Below are 24,665 nucleotides of genomic sequence, written 5' to 3'. Positions count from 1 at the left end.
AAACTAAGAACAAGGTTGCTATGGAGATGACCCTGTTGGTGAAGTGCTTGTGTACAGGCATGAGGTCCTGAGTTCCATCCCGGAAGCCTCTTAAGAGCCAGGTTTAGTCTGTTGCCTGACCCCTAGCAATGGTTCTGTGGGGCAGGGAGGGGTGAGAGGTGAACCGGTAGAATCCTGGGCTCAGGAGCCAGCTGAGTGAACGCCATCCAGGTTCGGGGAGAGATCCCACTGTCAAAGAGTAAGATGAAGGAAGGAAGCCACGCACGGGCGTAAGTACACCCACGTGTGCACATACACACCCACATGTGCACATACACACCCACATGTGCACATACACACCCACATGTGCACATACACATAAACAAAAGGAAATGGTAATAAGACTAAAACTAAATAGACACACGCACAGCGGTCACCACCTAATTCCAGCACTCGAGAAGCTGAGACAGGAGGATTGCCATAAGTTCCAATCAGCCTAGGTTCCGTAGTAAGTTCCCAGCTAGCCACACAACAGTAACGAGGACTTTGCTGACACCGCCTGCTTTCTTGGTGTATGAGTGTAGAGGAGTCACTCGACCTCTCTGTGCCCCGATTTCTCATCTCCATAACAGAGAGGCTTGGAGGAACACATCATTGTCACGCTCTGTGGTCAGCGGTGCACCTTTGTCCTTTCTCCAGCAAGGTCTCATGGCCTGTGCCGCTCCCCTGGGTGTCTCAGGAGTCACTCTCACTATCTGGAAAAGGCTGATGAATAATCTGCTCGCTGCCCCTTTGCCAGTGCAGCTCACGGGGTGCAACCTTCTGCCATTTTCTCTCCCACATCCTGATGTCTGGTCAGGAGCCTGTTGACAGATAGGAACAGGTAGGTCCCTTGGGGCCTGGCTGACTGGCTGACCCATGTAGGAGTCTCTTTTGTGCCTTACACAGAATCTGAAATCTGAGCCAACCCAGCTAAGATAAAATCCTGGTTGTTGTATGCCTGGATTGCAGCTTTTCTGAGTTCACTGAAACAAAAACGCTGGCAATGTGTGTTTGCTTCAGGGGCCAGCGGAGACTTGGGGCGTGTGTGTGTGTGTGTGTGTGTGTGTGTGTGTGTGTGTGTGTGTGCGTGCGCGCGCGTGCACGCGCACGCACACTCAGCACCAGGCCTAGCATCCAGGAAGAGATATGCCCAGTCCTGGTGCCTGGGACTAGGGATGAGATCTTACTTGGGAATAGACACTTTGTGGATGTGATAAGGACCTTGAAGGGAGATCATGTAATGTTATCTTGCTGGGTCCCCAGTCCAGTGACAGGATCTTAATAAGTGTCAGAGGGGGAGTTGGCTACAATGTCTGTAACCTCAACTCTTGGGATATGGGAGAAGATCAGGGGGCCAGGGTCATCCTTAGCTACCCAGTGAGTTTGAGGCAAGCCTGGGCTTCATGGGACTTTGTCTCAAAACTCCAAAACAAATTCAAAAAGCTAAGGGCTGTGGAGGTGCCTGGTAAAGCCCTTGCCTTGTAAACCTGAAGCCCAGACTCTCAACCCACAGTCAGATAAAACAATAAAACATGATGCTCACCTCTGATCCCAGCACCGAGGAAGCAGAGACTCCAGAACTCATGGGGCTCACAGGAAAGTCAGTCTAGCCAATCCAGCGGCTGCATGTCCAGTTAGAGTCCCTGTCCAAAAAAGATGGAGGGCTGGGGTGAGTGGATAAAGTGGTTGTCATTCAAGCATGAGGACCTGAATTCGGGTCTTCAGGACCTCTGTAAAGCTGGGTGCAGCAGTGCGATCGTAACCCCAGCGATCTCATGGCAACCCCAGCGATCTCATGGCAAGATAGAAGGTAGAGACAGGAAGAGTCCTGGGATCTTGAGAAGGTAGCCTGCAAATGGGGAGGAAGAACCCCTGCCTCAAGGAACAGGGAAAGGGAGAACCACACCCAAGCCTGGTTTCCGACACCTATAGGTGCACAGAGACATGCAGCCACACAGACAGATGGATACACACATACTCACAGACACACACACACACACACACACACACACACACACACACACAGGCATGCAGTCACACACACACACACAGAGACTTGCAATCACATAGACAGATGGATATACACACACAGACACAGACATGCAGACATGCAGCTACACAGACACACACAGACATGCAGTCACACAGATATATGGATGTACACACAGACACACACAGAGAGACATACAGACATGCGCACACACACATAATTAAAGAATAAATATTTCTTTTTTTTTCAATCAAAGAATAAATATTTCTGTAAGAAAATTATGTCCAGAGCCACCGTTGGGTGGCAGAGTGGCAGCCTGGTGTGATGCATTTCTGGCGTCCACGCAGAACCAGCGGGAGCTCCTGGAGCTGTGCTAATGTGTCTCTACTTGCTTCCTTTATTGCTTGCCATTGTTCAGGGTTGCAGAGTGTTTCTACGTGGAGGACTTTGGTTAAAGACAGTCCCAGGGAGAGATGAGTCCATCCATTTTCCACTCATAAAGTTTCACGGGAGCCACCATGGTACACCATCCCAAGCAACACCGCTTTACACAACGCAAGCATGCGTGAGCGTGAGTTTCCCAGGGGTTCCTGGCATTCACAACTGGGACGCTGTCAGATCTCCCCTTTCAGGGCTAGATCAACACACACTCACACAATGAATTAAAACCGCGTATAGCCTTATTGGCAGAGAGCACGGCAAGTGTTGGCTGTTGGCCAGCATGATCTCCCAAAGGCCCTGAGGAGAAAGCCCGTACTACCCTGAGCCACAGCCAGGTCTCACAGCTCTGTGCTCAGCACATCACCGGGTCCTCCTCTGTAGCCACACCCCCTTATTCTTCTTATAGAGATACCCCTATCTCTTCTTATTCTTATTCGTATTAAGGGGGTTTATCAGTTGCTGAGGAAATGAATCGTGGATATTTCTTTTGAGTTTGCTCTTTCTCTAAACGTCCTGTCATTTTATGTCCTGCTCTAGAGATGTGCTCTGTCCGAAGTGGCCTAGAACTCACTATCCTCCTGCCCAGCCTCCATTGTTCTGGGACTATATGTGCATGCCTTGTGCATGTCATTTCCTTCATGGTTTATTTTTCTATGTATGTATGTTTTTATTTTTCCGCCTGTATGCATTTTTGGTTGTCAACTAGCTTTTTACAGCGGAGGCCATATCTCTGGCCCTGGCCTGTATGCCTGTATGTAGGTGCATCATGTGTGTGCAGGACCTGAAGCGGCCAGATGACGACATCAGGTTCCCCGGAAGTTACAGTTAGCTGTTAGTCACCACATGGATCTGGGAGCCAAACCTAAGTTCTCTGCAAAAGCGGCAAGTGCTCTTAATGGCTGAGCCATTTCCTCAACTCCATTCATATTCATTTTGAGTTAGGATCTCACTCTGTAGCCCTGGCTGGCCCTTGAACTCACAAAGTTTTGCCTGGTTCTATATATTGCCGCTGTCTTCACACACACCAGAAGAGGGCATCAGATCTCATTACAGATGGTTGTGAGCCACCATGTGATTGCTGGGAATTGAACTCAGGACCTCTGGAAGAACAGTTAGATTTTATTTTCAGTTATGTGTAGGTGTGTGGCTGCATGAGTTTGTATGAGTGAGTGCAGGTGCCCTTGGAAACTGAAAGAATGTTAGATTTCCTCAAGCCGGAGTTCTGGGTAGCTGTGACTCACCTGATGTGGGTGCTGAGAACTGAACTCTCCATTCTTTTTTTTTTTTTTTTTTTTTTTTTTCGAGCTGGGGACCCGAACCCAGGGCCTTGTGCTTCCTAGGCAAGCGCTCTACCACTGAGCTAAATCCCAACCCCTGAACTCTCCATTCTTTATTTATTCATTTTGTGATAGATTATTACCCGGTAACCCATCGTAGCCTTGAGGCACGCTGCCACAGCCTCCAACCGGCTTGATTTCATTTTATTTTTCTTTGTTGTGTTGGGGTGGAAACTAGAGCCAGCCCTGAGCTAGCCTGGGGTCTGCTCTCTCTTGCTTCTATCAGCCATAGGCCAAGCCTACTAGACCACACAGCATAGCTTCAGAAGCTGCTTTTCCCCAGCACCCAAGGTCTGTGGCCCAGGCTAGCCTCGAACCTGCTATGCAGCTGAGGATGAGAGGGGACTCCTGATCCTCCTGACTCATTACACCGGTACTCCCCCCAGCTGGAATCTTTCCTGACCCACAGACTCCTCCTCACTGCTTCAGGTCCCAGATGATCTCCCCAGCACTGAGATTGGAATCCAGAGCTTTGTTCTCGGTAGCAAATGTCCCACCGTGCCCAGCACCAGCCCAGGTGCATGGCTTTGTGGGTTCCTAAGTCTGTTTGTAGATGCATGTTGTAATTCGAGTCGAGCATTGTGTGATTAATCCTGCCTGTACCCTTTTAGGTCTGTACTGTGCTGCTTCATCTTGTTCCTTAGAGTGAGCAGCACCAACCCACTTCCTTAGCTCTGTGCCAGCTGAGCTCAGCCTTTCCGCAGACATCGCTGGCACCTGCCGCTGTGCCAGAACCCATGCACCTCCCAGAGTCCAAACCTAGCTTTCCCTTTGTTTGGAGTCTTGATGGTTGCTTTATTATTTATCTTTTAGGTTTCTGACAAAGTCTTCCTGTATTGGCTCAGGCTAACCTTGAATTTTTGATGCCTCTACCTCAGCCTTCCAACTGCTAAAAGTGCAGGGCTAGCACAGGCTAGGAGGTCAGAGGAAGATACCAGGTGCTCTGCTCTGTAGCTCCTCGCCTTAGTCCTCTGACATAGGGTCTCTCGATGAACCCGGAGCTAGGCAGTGATCCTTTCGTGTCCCTAACAGTGCTGGAGTTACGGGCCAACACATATGTATGCATTTCTATTACATGTGTGAGGTGTGTGTGCATGTGTGGAGGCATCGTGCACGTGGATGTACATGTGTGTGTGCATGCATTTGAAGTCTCCAGTTGACATCAGGGGTCTCCCACCATTGCTTTCTACCTCACTCATTGACTCAGATCTCTCATCCAATCCAGATCTCAGCAATACTGCTAGTCTTGTTGGGCAGCTTGCTATGGTGATCTGGTCTCCAGTTCCTGAGTACTGGTATTACAGGTGGCTGTCATGAGCACTGGTGTTTCTGGGAACCAGAACTCTGGGCCTCATGCTTGAATAGCAAGACCTTTACCTACCAAACCACCTCTGTTGGGTTTAACTCTAACTAATCCTTTTCTTGGCAAACCCTCCTCTAAGATGTTGATAGCTGGGAAGTGCTTCCAGAAATTACCTTCTTCTCTCTGGAGACAGAGTCTCACTATTCTGTCCATGCCTATTCCAAACTCCTCAGCTCCTGCCTCAGCTCCCATGTAGCTGTGCTACAACTCCAGTGACAACTGTACCAGCCTGGGACAGTCTCGTCATTGTTTTTTTTTTTTTTTTCCCCCAGAGCTGGGGACCGAACCCAGGGCCTTGCGCTTCCTAGGCAAGCACTCTACCACTGAGCTAAATCCCCAACCCCTCGTCATTGTTTTTATGGCCAGATCTTATCCCTGGAATATGGTGTGTATGTATGTAGACTCATTCGCAGTGACCAGATGCAACCCAGGCTCTCACAGGTGTATGCAGGGCTCTACCACTTAGCCATGATCCCAGGAGCTCTACCACTGAGCCAAACTCATCCCCAACCCTAATTATTGCTTTATCCTGAAGTCTGTGATGTTTGTTATAGGAACCAGCCAAAGATGGTTTTAAACTCCTAATCTTCCTTTCTCTACCTCACCAATGCTAGATTACAGAACTCTTCATCAGGCCTGATTTTTGAGATGCTGGCACTAGATCCTTTGGCAAGACCAGCACCCTACACCTTAGCCACACCCCTAGCCCAGTCTTTGTGAACCCCAGTGAACCAAGAGTCAGCCAACTTCCTCACTCATCTGCACAGGAAGAAGGGTTTTGATTTCCTTTCCAGACCGAGTGTGAAGGCATATGCCTGTTACAGAGTAGTCAGAAACCTGAAGCAGAATTGTGAGTTCCACGCTGGCCTGGGGCCACATAACGTGAAACCTTGGCCAATCAATGTCAATCAGTTTCTTTGTCTCAATTTCGGTGGCTTCCAGCTACCTCTTTATAAACCTCAGGGAGCATAGTTGCCTCTTGTTAAGGTTTAAGGTTTATCTCTTTTCCTGTCCAGGAGGCTTCATCGCATGCTACTTTGTAGCTTGCATGAAGGGGTGGGCATTCTGCCTAGTGGCCTTCATATTTCCTCTTTAAAGCACTCATATGGGGCTGAGGTGTTGCCTCAATGGTCAAGGGGACTCTGCCACCCCCGACTCCCTGACTTCAGATCCCTGGGCCCATATGGTGGGAAAAACATTCCCACAAATTGATCTCTGATCTCCACACATGTGGGCATGTTTACACCCACTCCCCAAAATAAAGTAATGTTTGTTACATTCATTATTTGTGTCTATGTCTGTATGGGCACACACCTGCCACAGGGATTGAATTTAGGTAAACAGGCTTGGCAGCCAGCACCTAAACCCATTGTACTACCTTTTTCTTTTTATTCTTTGTGAATTTCACATCATGCACCCCAAACCCACTCAACTCCCCATCCCTTCATAACTGCCCTCTTTCCTTGCAATCCCCCACAAGAAAATAAAAATTACAAAAATAGGGGCTGGAGAGATGGCTCAGCAGTTAAGAGCACTGACTACTCTTCCAAAGGTCCTGAGTTCAAATCCAAGCAACCACATGGTGGCTCACAACCATCTGTAATGAGATCTGATGCCTTCTTCTGGTGTGTCTGAAGACAGCTACAGTGTATTTATATATAATAAATCTATCTATCTATCTATCTATCTATCTATCATCTAACAAAATCTTGTCCTGGAAACTGTAGTGTATCACAGTGTGTCCCACAGTCCACATATCTTTAGTTGCAAATGTTCATTGCAATGAGTCACTGGTTTGGTTTGAGGTCTCTGGCTTCTGCTACACTATCAACACTGGATATTTACCTTGACTCCTCTTGGATATTCTGTTGTTACCCTGTCATGGAGAACCTGTGGCTCTGGATCTGCAGGATCAGACCCTTCGCATGCTTCAGAAGTTCATAAATTGGGTAGGTGTTGGGGTGGGCCAACTCAGCCCTGGATCTGAGCCTGGGAGGTGGCTGAGTTGGTCAGCCTGCCAGCTCTCCTACACCAATACCAATAGGGTGAGCTCCCCATCACTGCACCCCACTCTACCTCACCCACTGTCTTAGCCAGCAAGGTATGGGGCTGGCTTTCCGGCTCTTGTATTGAGGCAAGGGACCAACTTACCTACACCTTCGCCATGAGGCACAGTGCAGGGCCAGCTCTCCTGAGTGCCCCAGCTAGTGAGTGGTGGGGCCAACTCTGCACAACCCTTGGATATCCTCATGGTCCCAGTTGGCAATCCAGACCAGGGACATCTGCTTGGCCTTTAGTGGTAACATAGGCCATTGACATCAGCACAGACTCCTGGCTGTCTGGAGCTCCCCAGTGTAGGGATTAAAGGCATGTGCCACCACGCCCAGCTCATGGTCTTTAATGTACTAATTCTGTGCATGCCTGGATGCATGTATATGCACTGTGTAGGTTGCTGGAGCTCACCGAAGTCTGAAGAGAACATTAGAACCCCTGGAACTGGGTTACAGGTGCTCTGTAAGCTGCCATGTAGGTGCTAGGTACCAAAACCATGTCCTTTGTAAGAGCAGCAAATGCTCTCAATTGCTGAGCCATCTCCCCAGCCCCTTCTTTTGTCTGAGATTCTCTCTTAGCTGTCTTTACTCTTTATGTAAGCTTGGGGAAGGAAGAACCTAGAGAATCTGATCAGTTTCAGGGACTTCCTTAAAGCCTTTGAGTTGCTTATTTCCTGAAAGATGGAATGTTTCACCTCCTCTTAAAATACTTTCTTTTAAAAAACTTTTCATTATTTTGTTACATATTTTTTAAAAGATTTATTTATTTTATACACAAGTACACCATATCTGTCCTCAGACACACACCAGAAGAGGGCACCAGATCCCATTACAGATGGTTGTGAGCCACCATGTGGTTGCTGGGAATTGAACTCAGGACCTCTGGACTGCTCTTAACCATTGAGCCATCTCTCCAGCCCTTGTTACATATTTTTAGAGGTAGCATGATGGCTATTTTTGGTTGTCAACTTGACTACACCTGGAATCAACTAAAACCCAAGTGACTGAGTACACCTGTGAGGAAATTTTTTTCTTGAATAACTTTAGGTGAGTACCCACCTAAACAAATAAACAAACGAACAAATAAGGTCTCTCTATGTAGCTCTGACTGTCCCAGACCTCTCTTTATAGACCAGGGCTGTCTCTAGCTTCCAGTGCTCATTAAAGGTGTACAACATCACACCTGGCTGCAAAGATCCACTTTTAACCCAGATAAATCCAGATCTTCTGAGGTCAAAAGATTCACCTTTCATCTGGGCCATATCTGTTGGGGATTGGTTCTAATGCTTTGCCTTATTTCTTATTTCAGTTCCCAAAAAGCCAAGCTTCCAGACCTGAGGGTCTCTGCCTCCAGCTGGCTTCAATTGATAATAAAGAATGGCCATACAGCCAATGGCTGGGCAGAGACACAGAGGCGAGACTTTTAGAGGGGCCAGGAGACAGAGAAGCACCATGATAGGAAGCAGAAAGATAAAACTTAAAGGCCCACCAGCATGTAAAAATCCAGGAAAGTGGCAGTTGGGTCTGGAGTAGCAGAGATGAAATATAGATTTTTAAAAGATATTAACTCGGGGTTGGGGATTTAGCTCAGTGGTAGAGTGCTTGCTTAGCAAACGCAAGGCCCTGGGTTTGGTCCCCAGCTCTGAAAAAAAGAAAAGAAAAAAAAAAGATATTAACTCAGGAATACAGGGGGCGGGGTATTTGTGAGCCACGAGGATGATTAGAAATGTCCAGCCATTGAGCCAATCAAGGTATATCAAAATTAGCTTGTGTGTGTGTTTCGGGGGATTGGGGGCAAAGAGGTTTAACTCACTCACTGCTGCACACAGCTTCTGATGGCAGTGTATATAAAGGACAAAGAAAGCAGCTCTCATTCTTCGTCTGCTTTCTCTTGTTCTGTCAAATCCATTCCTTCACTGGCATTAGCCTACTTCTTCAGGAATCTGGTGTTTACTGAAGACCAACTGAGACTGACAACTATTGGATTCTTACACCTTCCATTGGTAGACAAACATTGTTGGTCTAGTTGGACCACAGCCTGAAAGGCATTCTAAGAAATCCCATTTATAATATATATTATAAATTGTATATATATAAATTTTTTCTCTAGTAACCCTAGTATATACAGGGTCTACATACCTAGTTCTATTCTGGAACTCCTCATGTAGATCAGGCTGGCCTTGACCTCACAAGAGATCTGCTTGAGTGTTAGGATTAAGGGTGTGTACCACGTGAGACTAAAACACCCTTTTGTTTCACTTCTCTTTAACATCCTGTTTTAAAAAGCTTTCTTCCAAGATGCAAGGTTGTAATCTGCTCCCCAACAACTTTCAGGTGCAGGAGTATGTGTGCGTTCAAATGGAGGGCAGCACTGGCTGTCAGTCCCCAGACATGCTTCCTAGTGGCATGGAGCTCACTGACTTGGTGGTGAGCCTTAAGAACCCTCCTTTCTTCACCTTTCCAGGGCTGGCATCATGTTCAGATTCGTGTATTTACAAGGCAAGCTGTGTACCCACTGATACTTCTCCTCACTCCCCTATTTTTCATGTTGGAGGTAAACCCAGGCCTTGAGCATGCCAGGCAAGCACTCTGCCACTGAGTCAAGCTCAGTGGCTCCAGCCCAGCGGCTTCTTGTCATTCTTGAATTTGTGCCTCCACCCCTCCACTTCCTGTGAACTGCTGCACCAGCTGTGTGGGCGAGAGGCTTAAACCAGGCCCATGTTTTGGCCAGGTGTGTCACCAGAAAGTCACTGTGAACTTCCTTTTTCTGTTGAATCTTTCTGGCCTTGGTTCTGTCTATTTCAGAGTTCAGGGTCCTCTGGGAGTCAGGAAATGGTAGGAAGTACAACCAAGTCTTCTAGGTCCCTTTTCACCAGGAGGACTCTTCCTCTAGTCTAGAAACTCTGGTCTTGACAGAAGCAGCAGTGGGGACGAGTGAAGCTCCTCTGCCAGCGGGGGTGTGCTCGCTCCTGTGCCCTCTGGCCTGGGTGGCTTTCAGTCCCTGTGGGGTCCTCAGGATTGGGAACAGCTGCTGCTTCTAGGGAGACTGGAGTAGCTGTGCTTCCTTCTCCTGAAACTCACTCTTGGGACATGAGAAGGCCTGACCAGGGGCACTCGCAGTTGGATGCTGCATCTCCAGGTGCAGATGGGGTAACCTTATTCCTTGGAGCCACCATGTGCTTATCTGTCACCAGGGAGGATGCTTTACTTGCCTGGGATGTTGTGTTTCTGTAGAATTGCCTGGTAACCAGGTGCATCTGCCAGATGTGGGCATCCTCTTTTGTCTCTGCAATTCCCTGTCTCATCTTGTTTTGTGGTATGGAGGTGGAACTCATGGCCCCAATTGTGCCTTCTCCATGCTCAGCCTCTCAGTGTGGTGATCTGAGACTGTGGGACAGCCAAGCCACAGCTAGACTCTGCATGGTGGACTTGAGACTGGTGCTCTATTGGTGAGCTACATATGTTCTCACCTCTTTTTTTAATTTTAAAAAACATGTTAAGAACAATTACAGTTTTAAATGTGTGTCGGTATTTTGCCTGCATGTATGTCTGTGCAACATGTTCGTGTCAGGTGCCCTCAGAGGCCAGAAAGGGTGTCAGATTCCCTGAAACTGAAGTTACAGGTGGTTGTGAGCCCAAACTGCCTTGTGGGTTCTGGGAGAGAAGCTGGTGCTCTTAACTGTTTGAGATTATCTCCCCAGCCCCCTCTTCTTACTTTTATGTTAACAACAGGTCTCGTGAAGTTGCGTAGGTTGGCCTCGAATGTTCCATTTTCTTGCCTTGGACTGTAGAGTGGCCCAGGCCCTCCTTCTACTATGTTTTGTGGTGCATATCCCACACCTCCTCATTTTGAGGGGTTCTTTTCAGAGAATAATGGTCACAGAAGCCTCTCTCTCCCTTCTCTCTCCTCCTCCACTGCTAGAGCAACTTCAGGGTTTGTGTCACACATGACTCTGCTTATTGATGTTCTGATATTATAGATGAGACAGAGGTAGACACTTGTCTGCTTCTACATGTATAATCCAGGACCTTGCATAGGAAAAGTATGAGAAATAGGCTCAGAGGGTGGAGCCACTTTGTCCATATAACATAGCAGAGCTGGAATAAAGGCCCCAAGTTTTGAGCCTTTCTCCATCCCCAACTCCATAGGCATGGGGTAGCAAAACTTAAGATGTGGTGGTGCACCCCTGTAATCTCAGCACTAAGAGGTGGTCATCCTCAACCTCAGAGATGGTTTGGAGCCAGCCCTGACTCTAAGACCCTGTCTCAAAAAACCAAAACCAAAACAAAACAAAAACCACAAAAACACAAAACCCATTGTTTTGAGCTGGGTCTTGCTGTACAGCTCAGCTCAAAGCAATCCATCTGCCTCAGTCTGCAAAGTAGTTGTGTCTACCCAACTTGGACATTTTTGTACATTTTTTGAAGTAGACAATAGGCTATTAAACAATTGGTATAGAAAAAATGGTTACTATAAAGGAACTAATTAACACATTCATCATCTCTATCACAGTTATTCATATTCCCCTGTGGAAAAAGCAGTTAGAATCTCATTTAGAAAAGAATCCCGACTCAATAAACAAAAATATTTGAGCACAAATGTCAACCCTGAGCTTGCAAGATTCACTTTGCCCTAACCTAGGTGCCAGCAGGAATGATTTCATTTAACGTTTGACATTTGGTTCGCCGCGGGTCTACTTTTTCTCATTAATTGATATTTTAAAATCCTGCTTTAGAATATTATCTTGATGATTAATTTCTGAGCTGGAAGCATTCACTCCCGTCGGGGGCTATTTCTGTTTCACCTTCTCCAGCGGCAGCTGACCTATCTCTTGGGGAAACTGAGGCCCGGAGCGGCAGGGAGCTCTGGGGATAGAATGCCGCTGACCTTTGCTTATCGTCCTCTCATTAAATGTCCGCCTGCCAGAGACCTTTTCACTGCCTGAGTGGCCGAGATAGCGGCGCGGCCAGGCAGTGACCTTTCCAGGGATCCGACTAGCATCGTAGCAGCCGATTCCTCTCCACCCTCTAGAACCGAGAGAACGCGCCTGTGAAGTCATCGAACTCCGAGTCTGGACTCCGCCGCTGACGTCACAGAAGGGCAGCACAGAGTCGCAACGTTCCTTGGGGGATATGAGCGCCAGAGGCCAGAGAGTGGCCCAGCAAGGAGGAAGTCTTGAGGTTTTCAGTGGTACGTAGGAGCGAACTACAACTCCCGACGCACCATGGACCTTTGCAAGAGAGCGCGACAAACTTTTGGACGAGATTGATATCTCGTTAGTCCAACCAGAGAGCCGATTTTAGAGCGGCATCCCACCCCCTTGTAATTCTCAGGGCTGCTTCCTCGCGCGAGTGACGGGCTTCGCTTGCCATCTAGGGTTTAGCTTTCTCTGACGGACGTCCGAACTGAGGAATCGGAGCTCGGAGAAGTCGAGAGGGTGCTGAAAAGCGTGGACGGTAGCCAATAGCATGCCGGAAGCATCCGGCACCGTCCAATCGCCGCCTCGAAGGTCCGCCCTGGCGCGTGACGTAGTAGGGTGGGTAGCAACAGTTGCCCCGGTGAGGGAAACGGAGGCGCCATAGCCACGGTAGTCGTGGCGACCAAGCAACCCAGCAACGCCAGTCAACAACAACAACTGCGGCCGCCCCCCACCCCCACGCCCCCGGCCCGGCCTGGGGACCCCGGCGTGCTCGGTCCCCTCTGCACAGAGCCCACGCACCTCCTCAAAGCCTTCCGCGGACACAAGTGCGGAGAAGCCGAGGTAACCGGGGCAGCGCCCGGCAAGCTGGGCGTGCTGGGGCGGGCGGCCGGGCCCGCGCAGCGCCTGTCGCTTGAGTACAGTCCTGAGGGAAGGGGCGGGCGGTCAAAATGGCGGCGGCGACTGTCGGGACTGTGGGGGAGGGGGCCGAGGTTCGGCCGGGGCGACACCACCCGCCCCCGGACCCGCAGCCCGGCCCCCGCGAGGGGCGGGTGCTCGCAGGCCGCGGGCGAGTGGAGGTCGGGCGGCTGGGGTGGGGGGCGCTTTTATGTGTCGGGAGGTGTAGGGAGGCGGGTCTGTGGAGGCTAGACCAATGACAGCGCGCGGAGGCGGGGCGTGACAGGGGTGGGCGGGGTCTAGCGTCCCTCCGCCCTGGGAGTCGGGTGCGGCCGGCGACTCTGGGACTGTCCGGGTGTTCCGGATGAGCAGCAGTAGCTTGGGGCGCATACCTGCCTGAGATTTAGAACTTGGACGTGCGACTGTTCCATTTCGGACCTTTGTTTTTCTTTCTATTAAATGGGGAGAATTGTCGCCATCTCCTTCAATACAGTTAACTCTTAAGTTTTTTCTGAGAATTTCCCTAGGGCTCATTCTTGAATCTTACACCACACCCGTCTACTGTTTCTCAATGAGATTTGATAACTTGTTAGTGTTGTTAAGAGTAGTGACCCCTACTCTTAAACCCCGGAGGGTGCGAAGAGATGGCCAAGTTTTGATCAGACTTGCTTTTAGTTTGGGGAATTTAGTTGTAGAAGTTGAATCTTCTCCTGGAGTGTCGTGATCTTAGGCCACAAATTTAGAGGATCCGAAATTGTTCTCTAGGGTGCTGTCTCAGCAGTAGGGTGGTGCCGGTGTCGGAGCACTTGTTCCTGGAGATTAGACGTTTCTGCGTAGCCATTAAGGTCTCCACCTGTGGAAACATCAAGCGAATGGAACTTAGATTCCTTAAGCCATATCTCTTGGCCTGCTTCAAGTCAGTCAGACCAGTATCAAGAGGGTCACATGTCATAAGGTGGTACCAGTCCCACGTGGTAGGAGCGGGTGTAGCTTCAGAGGCAAGGAGAGGCATTTGTTAGTGCGGGACCTTTGCAACTGCTTTCGAGAATTTGTGTGTGCGTGTGCGTGCATGTGTGTGTGTGTGTGTGTGTGTGTGTGTGTGTGTGCGTGCGCGCGCACGTGTGTGTGTGTGTGGGGGGAGCGTGTTGCAGAACTCGGTCAGCCATGGCTGTTCTTTTTTTTTTTTTTTTTTTTTTTTTTTTTTTTTCTATTTTTTCAGAGCTGGGGACCAACCCAGGGCCTTGCACTTTCTAGGCAAGCGCTCTACCACTGAGCTAAATCCCCAACCCCAGCCATGGCTGTTCTTATTGGCTGCATGGGCAATACTGTCGTACAGTGCAACCTCTTGAGAGGATCGTCTTTTCCATTGGAGATTAAGCAGGAAAGCAAGGACTTCCATTTGTAGGGACTTTTCCTACTCCTGTCAAAGGGTCTTCAAATTCAAGGCCGTGAGGATTAACTTTGAGGAAGATGCTGGCTGGAGTTAGCTAGGTTGCTTTTTAAAAAAAAAAAAAAAGCCCCTGGCAACCCAGGGCCCTGGGTTTGGTCCCCAGCTCCGGAAAAAAAAAAAAAAAGTCTTCAACTCCTGTCAGAGAAGGCTGACTTTGAGCAGAAAGTGATGGTATTGATTCTCTGACTGCTTCCGCCTTTTCCTTTCTAGTAATTGTCACAGTTGAAGGGCCCAGAAGGGTCACTGGCAGGGAAGGTCGGCACTGCCCCAGCTTTTTACCTAAAACAGTTCCTCGATACCTGTGTGTTCCTGAGTGAATCAAGTCGCTTTTTTGGGGAGGGGGATGTTCCATGTGCTTTCATTTAGAGGCACAAACCATTTTAATTTCACATCACTGTGTGGATCCCCCAAAATACATCACATAAGAAACATCAAACACACAGATGATGCCAGCTGCCATTAAGATGACTGTCACTTCCTGTCCAGTCCTCGGAATTAGCTGTTGGCGTTTTATTTTATCATTTTGTCGGAGAGAAGCCTGTTGCTGTGAGCTGACAATAGGAAGCTGGTAATAAGGAGTACAGTGTCGTTTCCCTCTTTTTCTCTTCTGGAATTGAACCTAAGACACCCCCAAACTAGGCACAGGCTCTGCACTGAGTCAGCCACCCAGCCCGCCTCTTACTTTTTCAATATAAAGCGTCTACATCTTCTTATTTTATGTGTGTGTCGACATGAGCACATGTGGGTCCCTCAGCATGTGTGCAGAGCAGGAGACAGCTACTGGTAGTTGGTTTTGTCCTTCCAGCATTAGGCCCATGGGTCCGACCTTGCTTACTTTTTTTTTTTTTTTAAAGATTTATTACATTTATATGAGTACACTGTAGCTTCTTCAGACAGAAGAGGGTATAGGATCCTATTTCGGATGGTTGTGAGCCACCATGTGGTTGCTGGGAATTGAACTCAGGACCTCTGGAAGAACAGTCAGTGCTCTTGACCACTGAGCCATCTCTCCAGCCCGCCAAGTTACCTTAATGGCCCATTTTTCTCTTTATTTTGAGACATGGCCCTACTAAGTTGTCCTAGGAGGCCTTGAACTTGTGATTCTCCTTGCCAGTTTGGCAGGTCTGTGCCACCACGCCAGACATAGAGTTGTACTTCCTGTGAAGAAGTGTTGCCCACTCTGCTTGCCCCAGAGTGACCTTTGTTTCTGGGCGTAGCCAGAAAGAAAAGTACTGTCTGGGAGGAGACCTTGATTCAGCTTCCAGCTCTCTAGGACTGAGGCAGAGCTGTGCAGAGGTGGGAAGGGGATTTCCTAAACAAGGATTTACCTTCTTCCTTGATAGCCCTGAACTACAGAGGGTCTCTTACATATAGGTTCTGTTGTGCATTAAGAGGGATGGCGGTCCCTCAGGGTCAGCCAGCACCTGCTACTGTCTACAGATGCTGCAGCCTCCTCTGGAGTCTCGGTAGTCAGAAGATTCCCATTGGGCTTCCTTTCACATCGCTAGTACTGTCTTCATTCCCATGCTTACCCATCCATGCCCAGTGCACCCTGGGGCTTGGGGTTCCATGGAGAACACCTGTCTAGTGTGTAAGACCTAGGGTTCTGTTCCTACCACTGCCAAGGAGGGAAAAGGGGGTGAACTTGCAGTTATGCCCACCATTCTTCCAGTAACCGGGATAAAGGGCACCTTTGTGGATTTTGCCTCCCGGGTTCAGCAAGGAAGAGAGACTGTTAAGGAACAGAGGAACCGTCACACCTTGGCGAGAACAGTAACAGGGTGCCTGCTTCAGGGCACTTAGGGGAGGGGCACATGGTGACCAGGGGAAGTGGCCTGAATGTTAAGGAGCTGGGCTGGGCACAGAGTTAGAAGTAAGTGCTAGTCAGTGGAGAAGAAGGTGCAAAGGCCCCAAGGCAGGAGGGGATGGGATTCTCATTAGACTGAGAGCCAGAGTTGCCTAAAATATCCAGAGCAAGAGACATGGGTCTGGGGGGACAGGTCCTGAAGGCCCCACAGTCATGAGAAGGGTGAGAGTGTTGGATGTTCTCTGATGAGACATGAGACCGTCCAGGTGCTCAAAGAATCCTGCAGGCTCTGGACGCATCCCCAGGGACAGGGGCTTCAGAGGCCATGTGAAGATGGAGAAGCAAAGGTGCCTAAGGAGAAGCAGCCAGCCCAGAATAGCATGAGAACGAGCGCCTGATAGAAATGAGTCAGTAGAGGCCAAGGGCCGGGTGCACTGGACTCCCCACTTCCCTCCAGACGCATTACCAAAGCTGTCCTACTGATGCACTCATGGGTTTGCTCTCCCTTTCTTGTAACCACTTAGTTCTAGAATCTCACATCTGTGCCATGTCTGCCAGCTGCAGCCTGCTCCTGTATTTTATGATCTAGGGTACAGCCTCACTTGACATGGGCTGGGCGGGGCTGTACTGCTGTCTGTGTGTGGAAGGGAGCCAAGAGTGATTTTTAGTTTGGGATGATTTGAAAAGATCAAAAGGACATTTTTTTTTTTTTTTGGTTCTTTTTTTTCGGAGCTGGGGTTCGAACCCAGGGCCTTGCGCTTCCTAGGCAAGCGCTCTACCACTGAGCTAAATCCCCAGCCCCTCAAAAGGACATTTTATAACATGAATATTTTATAGATGTCGTGTCATGTGAACAATCATGTTCAAATCTGTGTGGAGTTGGCTTTCTCGCCCGAAGTCTGCACACCTGCTCCACTGTGCTGTCACTGCATGGGCAGCGTCCTTTGGGAACCAACAGATACAGTCTGTCCACAGAAGCAAACACAGTTCTCTCATCTCAGGGATAGGTTCAAACAGTCACCGGAGACTACAGTGGGCTTTCCGACCACGGTGTCTTAGAGGTTGGTTCAGCAGGTGGTTGAGCACATGGGCAGGTTCCATTTCTTTCTACCACCTTCCATGAACCAAGGGTCTTCTGCTCGAGTGCGTGGAAGGATTCATGCCCCATCTACATGTATGGTTCACCCCCCGCAGAGAGCTTCAGCTTAACCTTGTTCATGTAGGTCATTCATGCCTTTAACCCTTTCCAGCCAGAGAACCATCTGGCTCTGAGTCAGCCTGGGCTAGGGTAGGTAGTCTTAGACTTCTGGGGGCGTATTTTGAGGGACTGGTTAAAATTTATATTTGGAGACACTGCAAACTCTGAGCAGTAGAACTCAGGGATCTGCATGTTAAGACACCTCCCCAGGGGCTGCCTATGGAGGGCATGCATAGTTGTGAGTGAATGGTAATAACAGCTCTCAATATCAGTGGTACTCACTGGCTGCTAAGGTGATCACAGTGGATTTTCGCAGTGGTCCTATGAACCCAGGGCACAGATGAGTAAACTGAGGCACAGAAGTCAATCAATACATTATGTTTATTAAAAGGTTCATATGGGGCACATAGTGGTAGCTACATATCCTGAGCTACACTGGCTCAGATGCAATCCCTTAACACTGGCCAGAAGTTGGAGTCAGTGGAAGATGTGCTGCCCTCTGTGAGGTGGACTATGGCCTCTTCTTTCTCTGATGGGCAAACTTCCCTTGACGCCCAAGTCCTTGGCAGTGTTGGGTGGGGTGGCATTGAGGCTGGCTGCTCTGTGCTCTGCTTGGGCCCTGTAGTCTGAATCAGTGCTCATCTTCTGGGCTCTCACAAGTTGGTCCAGTGCCAGGTGGTTCAGGCTGCATTGGCACCTTCCTCTTCCTCTTCCTCCTCCTGTCCCACAGGAGCACTTTCGTCCCTAGGGACTGTTCTAGACATTCCTCAGTTCTTTGCCCAGCCTTCCCTTCCTCTTTCTTTCCCTTTTTATTTTTTGGGGGGGCTGCTGTTAAGGGTATACCCCAGGACCTAGTACATGCTGGACAGCAACTCCACAGTTAGCATGGGAGGTTGCCCAGCCAACCCACGGGGAGACAGTGGAGCTCCTGCAAAGCCACTTAGCTGGGTGGTCAAGTTCAGGCTGTGCAGGGCTCTGTGCAGGGTTTGTTTCTGCCTCCAGAGTCCACCATCCGAGGGTGAAGCCTAGGTTTCTGGAGAGGCAGTCACCAGGAGGCAGGCAGTGTGTTGAGGCCTCAGTGAGTCCCTCTTGGGTGCTTATGTCAGCTCCCTGGCTCTGACGGGAAGGACAAGGAAGGTGCTGTCTACTGTGAGAAGTAATTGAGGTCTAGGCCTCACTGGTGCTATGGGAGCCCTGGGGTTAGCCACGAGTCTTGGGGCTGAGTAACGTTAGTGATGGGTAGGATACCAGGGTGAAGAGCGAAGTTCTGGGTGCTGAGGCTGAGGTGCCAGGGGAGTGCTACAGTGTCTGCTGTTGGTAGACTCCCAGCCCTCTCCTGCACTAGAGGTCAGGACATGGTGACATGCCTGCTGACATGGTGTGGCAGTGGTTCCAGTTGGCAGGCTCTTGGCCTGGGTGCCGTGTGACAGCCAGTTACCTCTAGGGGACAGGACAGGACAAAGACACAGCTTGAGGTGCTGGGAATGGGCACCCTTCAAAGCCATTGCCATCTCATGCTAAGAGGCTGCCTTCCAGCCAGACAAGCTTCTGTACCTCTGGTAAGATTAGCTGCTCATAGCCTCAGGAGCACCCCACACCCTAAGCTTGCAGACCCATTGCTGCCTCAGGCCCTGTGAATGACACCCTGCTGTGAGGGCATTCAGATGACCCTTGGCATGGGGCTCTGGGAGACATCTTTCTCTCTGACTTGCTTTTCCACCTTTGAACTGTGAAGGGCTTGGGATGCCCAGGGTTAGACAGGCTTGTCACTTCCCTGCTGTGTGGCCTGGACCAATACCTTATCTTCTTTGAGCCTCAGCTCCTTGTCTGGAAAACTCAGCCTAGATCACAATGGTAGTTGTAAAATCTAAAATAGAGTAGTGTGTGATGGTTGGTCTTGTTAGCTTGGCTGGATATGGAACAGGTAGGTTCTGCAGCAAGCAGCCTGGGAGATGCCTACTTGAGGGCACTACAGTGGCATATGCCATTCCAGAGGCTGGGGCAGAAGTGTCACAATCTCAGCTTGGCTACTTAGGGAGATCCTGTTGAGAGACCAAGTGCTTAGGATGCAGCTTACTAGTAGGGTACATGCCTAGTGTGTGCAAGGCCCCGAGTCCCACCCCCAGAACACCAAAAGAAAAGAGAGGCAGAGGCAGGTGGATCTCTGTGAGTTCCAGGCTAGCCTGGTCTACACAGCAGTTCCATGCTAGCAAGGACTATATAGTGAGACTCTGTCTCAAAGCGCGGAGGTGTTCCCTGGGCTCCTTGGTGAGCGGGATGACATAGGTGCTCTAGAGGCCACTGGCATTCTGGAGAACTGTCCCAGGCATAGCCTGAGGCACTGAGGGGCATGTTCAGGTGCCCGGGATGGAGGGCAAGGGCAACAGTCCTGACTGAGGATGAGGGTGAGGAATCCTGTCTGTATCTTCCCAGATACCCACAGGGATGGGCCATTGTGTATAGCCAGGGATTTACTCAGGTTAGTGATGAGCCCAAAGACGGGAGCTGGGAGCTGGCTGTTTTCTTCTGCTGGTAGATTAATTCTTTTTTTTCTTCTTCTTTGTTTTTCTGTTTCTCTCTCCCCCGCTTTTCTACTCAAGGAAGAGGAAAACCGCCTTATTTATTATCATTCACTGTTGGCATGGCAACACAGTCCTATGTTACTGAGCTACAGGCAGCCCCACAAGCATCCCAGCCACCACAGGCCCCGCCCCAGGCCCTGCCCCAGCCACCACCCCCAGCAGCACCCCAGCCTCCTGCTGCAGCCACCCCCCAGCCCCAGTATGTCACCGAGCTGCAAAGCCCCCAGCCCCAGACGCAACCTCCAGGCAGCCAGAAGCAGTATGTGGCAGAGCTCCCGGCTGCTCCTGCACCCTCACAGCCTGCCACACCTGCCCCATCCCCGGTGGCTCAGCAGTATATCGTGGTCACCGTCTCGGGTAAGTTCACATCTGTACTTATGGCCAGAGTGCTTGGACCATCTCTGGGAAGAGTGTGGGGGAGCTCAGCATCCAGGGATCCTCTCCAGGGCTACCTGTGGGAATCAGGGCATCTTTGGGTAAAGGGAATCAGGCCAAGCAGAGAAGCTTCTGTATCCCACTGGGATGCTTCTGTTTTTATCTGCCCCCAAGTAGAATGTCCTCAGAAAAGAGGATGGATGGCAAAATTCATTTTGCCCACACCTGCACACACCAGGCTGCCCACTGGTCCTGAACCTCTCTGCCTAGGTCTCACCATTACAGCTTCACTGAATAAAGACAAATGAGACATTCTTAGAGGAGGTCAGCCTAGAAGGGGTCCTCGAGAGAGGCTGTCAGATGACGGGGGTGTATCCCCTCTCCTCCTTGGAGGAGTAGGACCTAGTGGCCGAGCTCCTGAGCCCATGGCTGCCCTTGTACCATGGGAAAGGAGTGATGTTCTAGAGCTGAGTCTAATGTCACAGCATGGGCAGATGGGAAAGGGAAGGTCAGAGCCAAGGAAAAGCCAGGCACGGGTGTCACCACGGGTCTCCAGCCTCTGCCCTCTTCCCCTTCCCTTCTTGGGAAGCAGGGAAGGAGGCAGAATTGCACTCATCCTGACACCCAGTGTGACACTTCATCCTTGCCAGTGTTCCCTGCACACGCACTCTCTCTGCCCCACCCGAGCCCCACTGACCTTAGTGGGGTCAGGTCCTGGCCTGACTGTGCTATAACACCTGAGAGGTAGAGTAGACTGGCCTGTCCCAGCCTCTCCTGCAGGGTCCTGCAACTCCTGCCAGGACTACTTCTCGGTTTTGTCTTTTTAAAGTCAGATATCCTCAAACTGCTAGCTCTTTGGTTACCGCGTCCTCTTCATGTACGTCCAGTTTGCAGCCACCTGTGACCTTGCTCCTGACAGCTCCCATCAGGGTCCTCATCATTTCATTGGTCATCCCGGATTTGGTACTCTTGGCCTCTAGCGGTGCCTGATGGTTTTCCCCCTGCTTCAGACCTGTCCTGCACACCTGCCTTCTCCTTCGTCACCTCCACTCTCTGCTGCCTCACCTGTCTGATCCATAGAGTAAAGGGCAGGGCTCTGCTCCTGTCATCCTCCTAGTGGCCTCCTGAAGTGTTATGACTCCCACTCCCTCCCTCCTTCCAGTACTGGAGTTTGAACTCAGAGCCTCACACACTCCAGCCCACTGCTCTGTCAGTGACTTTTACTGAGACATCGTCTCATCAATTGTCCACACTCCCTGAGCTCACTCTAACATGGCTGTGCCTTCTTCACCTTGTCATCCTGTCGCTTCAGCCTCCTCAGAAGCTGGCAACACCAGATCCAACCGTGTCAAATTTACCATGCTCCTTCCTGTTGAGGTCTACACCCTGGCCTCTACCCTGAGCCCCAGGATCTTGTGACTAGTCCTTCTAGGTATGGCTACTGAAGGTCACACTGGTCTTTGAGAATTATACCCTGCCCCTACAGGCCCTATGAGATGTCCCCTCCCACCCAGGCCCAGTTTAGCCTCTGCTCCCGTCCTGCCTCTCTGGGTATTTTTACTCCGCCCCACTCTCTCCTTCTAAAACCCACCCAGACCCTCCACCTCTGCCGTGTCCATGGCCATCTCCAATTAGTCCTGATGCCTTCCTCTCGCAGTAGCCATAGGGTAGCACGCGCTGTCCCTAGCTGCTACTTAGGCCTCTTCACATCCTAACCTGAACTATAAATCAAAATCCCATCTCAAAAAAATTTTCCCCATGTCATCAGCTTCCGGATAAGCTCCAAATGCCTGTGTCTGGCCCAAGTGCCCTGACATGACAGTTTGAGCCTCCCCAGCCTCCTGCCATGCCAGCTTAGCTACTTCCTCTCCTTTTACCCTGGCACCTACTACCTCTAGCATACCCCATCTAGCCCTTCTGCTCCCTTCATCTCCAGTCTCTCCTCAGAAGCCACTCCCCTGCCCTCTGATCCCACCGTCCTTACTTTTCTTGAGTTAACATAGTATGGCAATGATGTTTTTGAAGATGGGGTTCTGTCTCTATGTCTTCGTGCAATGACTGGTGGATGTAGGATTGCCCAGCACACCTAGTTGGGGCACACTGTTCTAGAACCTGCCTTAGTTTCTTCTAGCTCTTCATGGCACACCAAGGGAAGACTTGGTATTCAAAGTCCCAGGGCAGAGTGGCATTTTGGTGAGACAGGCCGAGGTCAGCTCACTAGCTGTGGTGTGGAGAGAGCGAGCTGTCAGAGGACAGTGCCCAGGCAAGGGCTGGCTGCAGCTCTTGTCTGCAGTGCCACTCTGCCAGGTTTGCACCTCTGGCTGGACAGTGGCTTGTTGCCTGCTTCTTATGGTGGTCCTGAGAATCTCATTCCATTGAGTTCTGGCAGGAGTGAGCCCATCTCTGCAAGTGTCACTGTTGCCCTCATGAGTGCTGAGGAAGAGGAGGGAGGCTGCTACCACCCTGCTTCTGTGTTGGTGTCTGCCTACTCCCTCTCCCAGGCTGCCCTTGAGAGCCAGTCCTTTGAGGAAGGGGAGGCTGACACTAGAGAGGGTGAACAGGGAGGTTCCCAGGCCAGCTCCTGAGCCAGGAACAATCTGGATTCACCAGGAAGCCTGCAGGGCTGGGCTGCTCCTGCCCTGGAGGAGGCAGCAGGAGTAAGCTGAGACCTCTAGCCTGGGCCTGCCATGCTCTACCTTATGAGGGGAAGGAGCTCAGGTTTCCCTGGTCAGACAATACAGATCCATACTCCCCAGCTCCCCTGAGAGGCCTCTAGAGTTTAAGGTGGAAGACCTTAGCATAGGCTGGGAAGGTGAAGCCAGACCTGCCCACAGGGGAAAATGGGAGTTGCTTTGTTGGCATCTCCAGTGAAGAAGGGGAGATTAAGGTCCAAGAAGACATAAGTCCTGCAGATGGCAGGGGCCCAGAACCTTGTCCTGATGTTTCATACCATACCCAGGAGCCTCCTTCAGCCCTCTGAAGAGCTGGCTTGCTCTCTTTAAGCTGAGGGGTGAGCAGGTGGAGGCAGAAGAGCCAGGTTCTTGAAGGAAGGGGTGACCACATGGAGATAGGCTGTCTGATTCAAGCAGAGTATGAGCTCTGTTTTTTACCTCTAGCATTCAAGGGCCTTCTGCTAATGCAGAAAAGAGTTGACCAACAGACACAGCTGCCCCTAGCCTCTATACTTTCTCCTGCTTTCTTCCCAGCCCACCTTTCCAAGCATAGCTAGGAAGCCCTGGCCCATTCATCCTCCTAGTGCTGGGCGGAAGAGCCCAGCCTTATGGGCTGCCCCAAGGCCTGTGATAGCAGGATTGCTTCTGGGGAGATGGCTGATTAGAGCAGATGCCCAGGTGTCCAGCTACCCAGGTCTGGCTCAAGGGCCAGCATTGCAGGTGGCCAGGGCCAACGCCATGTGTCACTTCCCACCCGGAGCCATCCTTGAGCTGGGCCCGGCTCCCTGTATTCCAGATGGCCCAGTTGGGGGGGCAGGGAGATGGGATGAGACTATGACTCTAGGTCAGCTTGACTCTCCCCCAGAGCAGCTGAGGGACAGGGCCTTCTCTGGGACCCAGAGAACCCTAAAGCAGTTTTGAGGGAAGATTCCAGCAAACCTAATTAATTACTACTGCTTAGAATTGGTGTAGGTTCCCAAGCAGGCCTGAGAAGGGCCACAGGAAGTCCCCCTGACAACTCCCCGACGACTGGCCATTTCTGGGGCATATTCAGATACTCTCAGGTAGACTGGGCCAGCCTCCTGCCCTAGCCAGGTCCTTTTCCTGTGTCTCTTCTGGAGGCTGAGCCCTATTATGGAAACCTCAACCTTATAGTGTCTTTGAGCACCCCAGTTTCCCAATCCAGACTGTGTAACTCTGCCTGATAAGATTAGCAACTTAGAAATGGTATGTGGGGTTGGGCCATGCGGACATACAGGGACCCTTGGACCCAGGCCAGGCCCCCCAGCTGCGTGATACAAGGTCTCTGTCACCTGAAAATGAGTGAGAATGGCAAGTACCAGCTCAAGGGGCCCGGGGCCTAGAGCATCACCAGACCCAGTATCAGTGTCCACTGCCATCCCTTTGATAACCCTTGTTTCCATGTAATCCTTTAGGAGGTCAGGAACCTCTCTGGACCTCTACCTCTATTCCCTGCCAGATCCCAGAAAGACGGGCCCAGGGCCTTGAGTCCTTTAGACTGAACTGGAAAATGAGAACAGGCACATGGCTATCCCACCTGA

The 24,665-nt window shown here is 50.5% G+C and overlaps 1 protein-coding gene and 1 long non-coding RNA gene across 6 annotated transcripts in view; one reads left to right on the top strand and one right to left on the bottom strand.

Moving 5' to 3' along the window:
• Positions 1-726: 726 nt before the first annotated feature.
• On the bottom strand, positions 727-13,188 carry LOC116886699. Of its 2 annotated transcripts, none has more exons than XR_004386125.1 (3): positions 12,924-13,188; positions 1,565-1,664; positions 727-842 (listed from the first exon to the last, which is right to left on the bottom strand). It is a non-coding gene; the product is annotated as an uncharacterized LOC116886699 (long non-coding RNA). The 2 variants fall into 2 exon arrangements; XR_004386124.1 differs by lacking the exon at positions 12,924-13,188 and adding an exon at positions 12,092-12,239.
• The window catches only part of Rfx1 (regulatory factor X1), a 29,977-nt gene continuing 18,099 nt past the window's right edge, over positions 12,788-24,665 (top strand). For 2 of the 4 annotated variants that reach the window (XM_032888196.1, XM_032888197.1), the window contains exons 1-2: positions 12,862-12,965; positions 20,075-20,413. In XM_032888196.1, the coding sequence (XP_032744087.1) occupies positions 20,116-20,413 (298 nt within the window). In that variant the 5' untranslated portion in view covers positions 12,862-12,965; positions 20,075-20,115. Of the gene's footprint in view, positions 12,966-20,074; positions 20,414-24,665 lie in introns of all 4 variants that reach the window. The other 2 variants (XM_032888199.1, XM_032888198.1) reach the window with 2 other exon arrangements.

This window comes from Rattus rattus, chromosome 17 (genome assembly GCF_011064425.1).
Source record: "Rattus rattus isolate New Zealand chromosome 17, Rrattus_CSIRO_v1, whole genome shotgun sequence".
NCBI lineage: Eukaryota > Metazoa > Chordata > Mammalia > Rodentia > Muridae > Rattus > Rattus rattus.
Note: the sequence above shows the minus strand (reverse complement) of the source record. Positions and strands in the feature narration are given on the sequence as shown.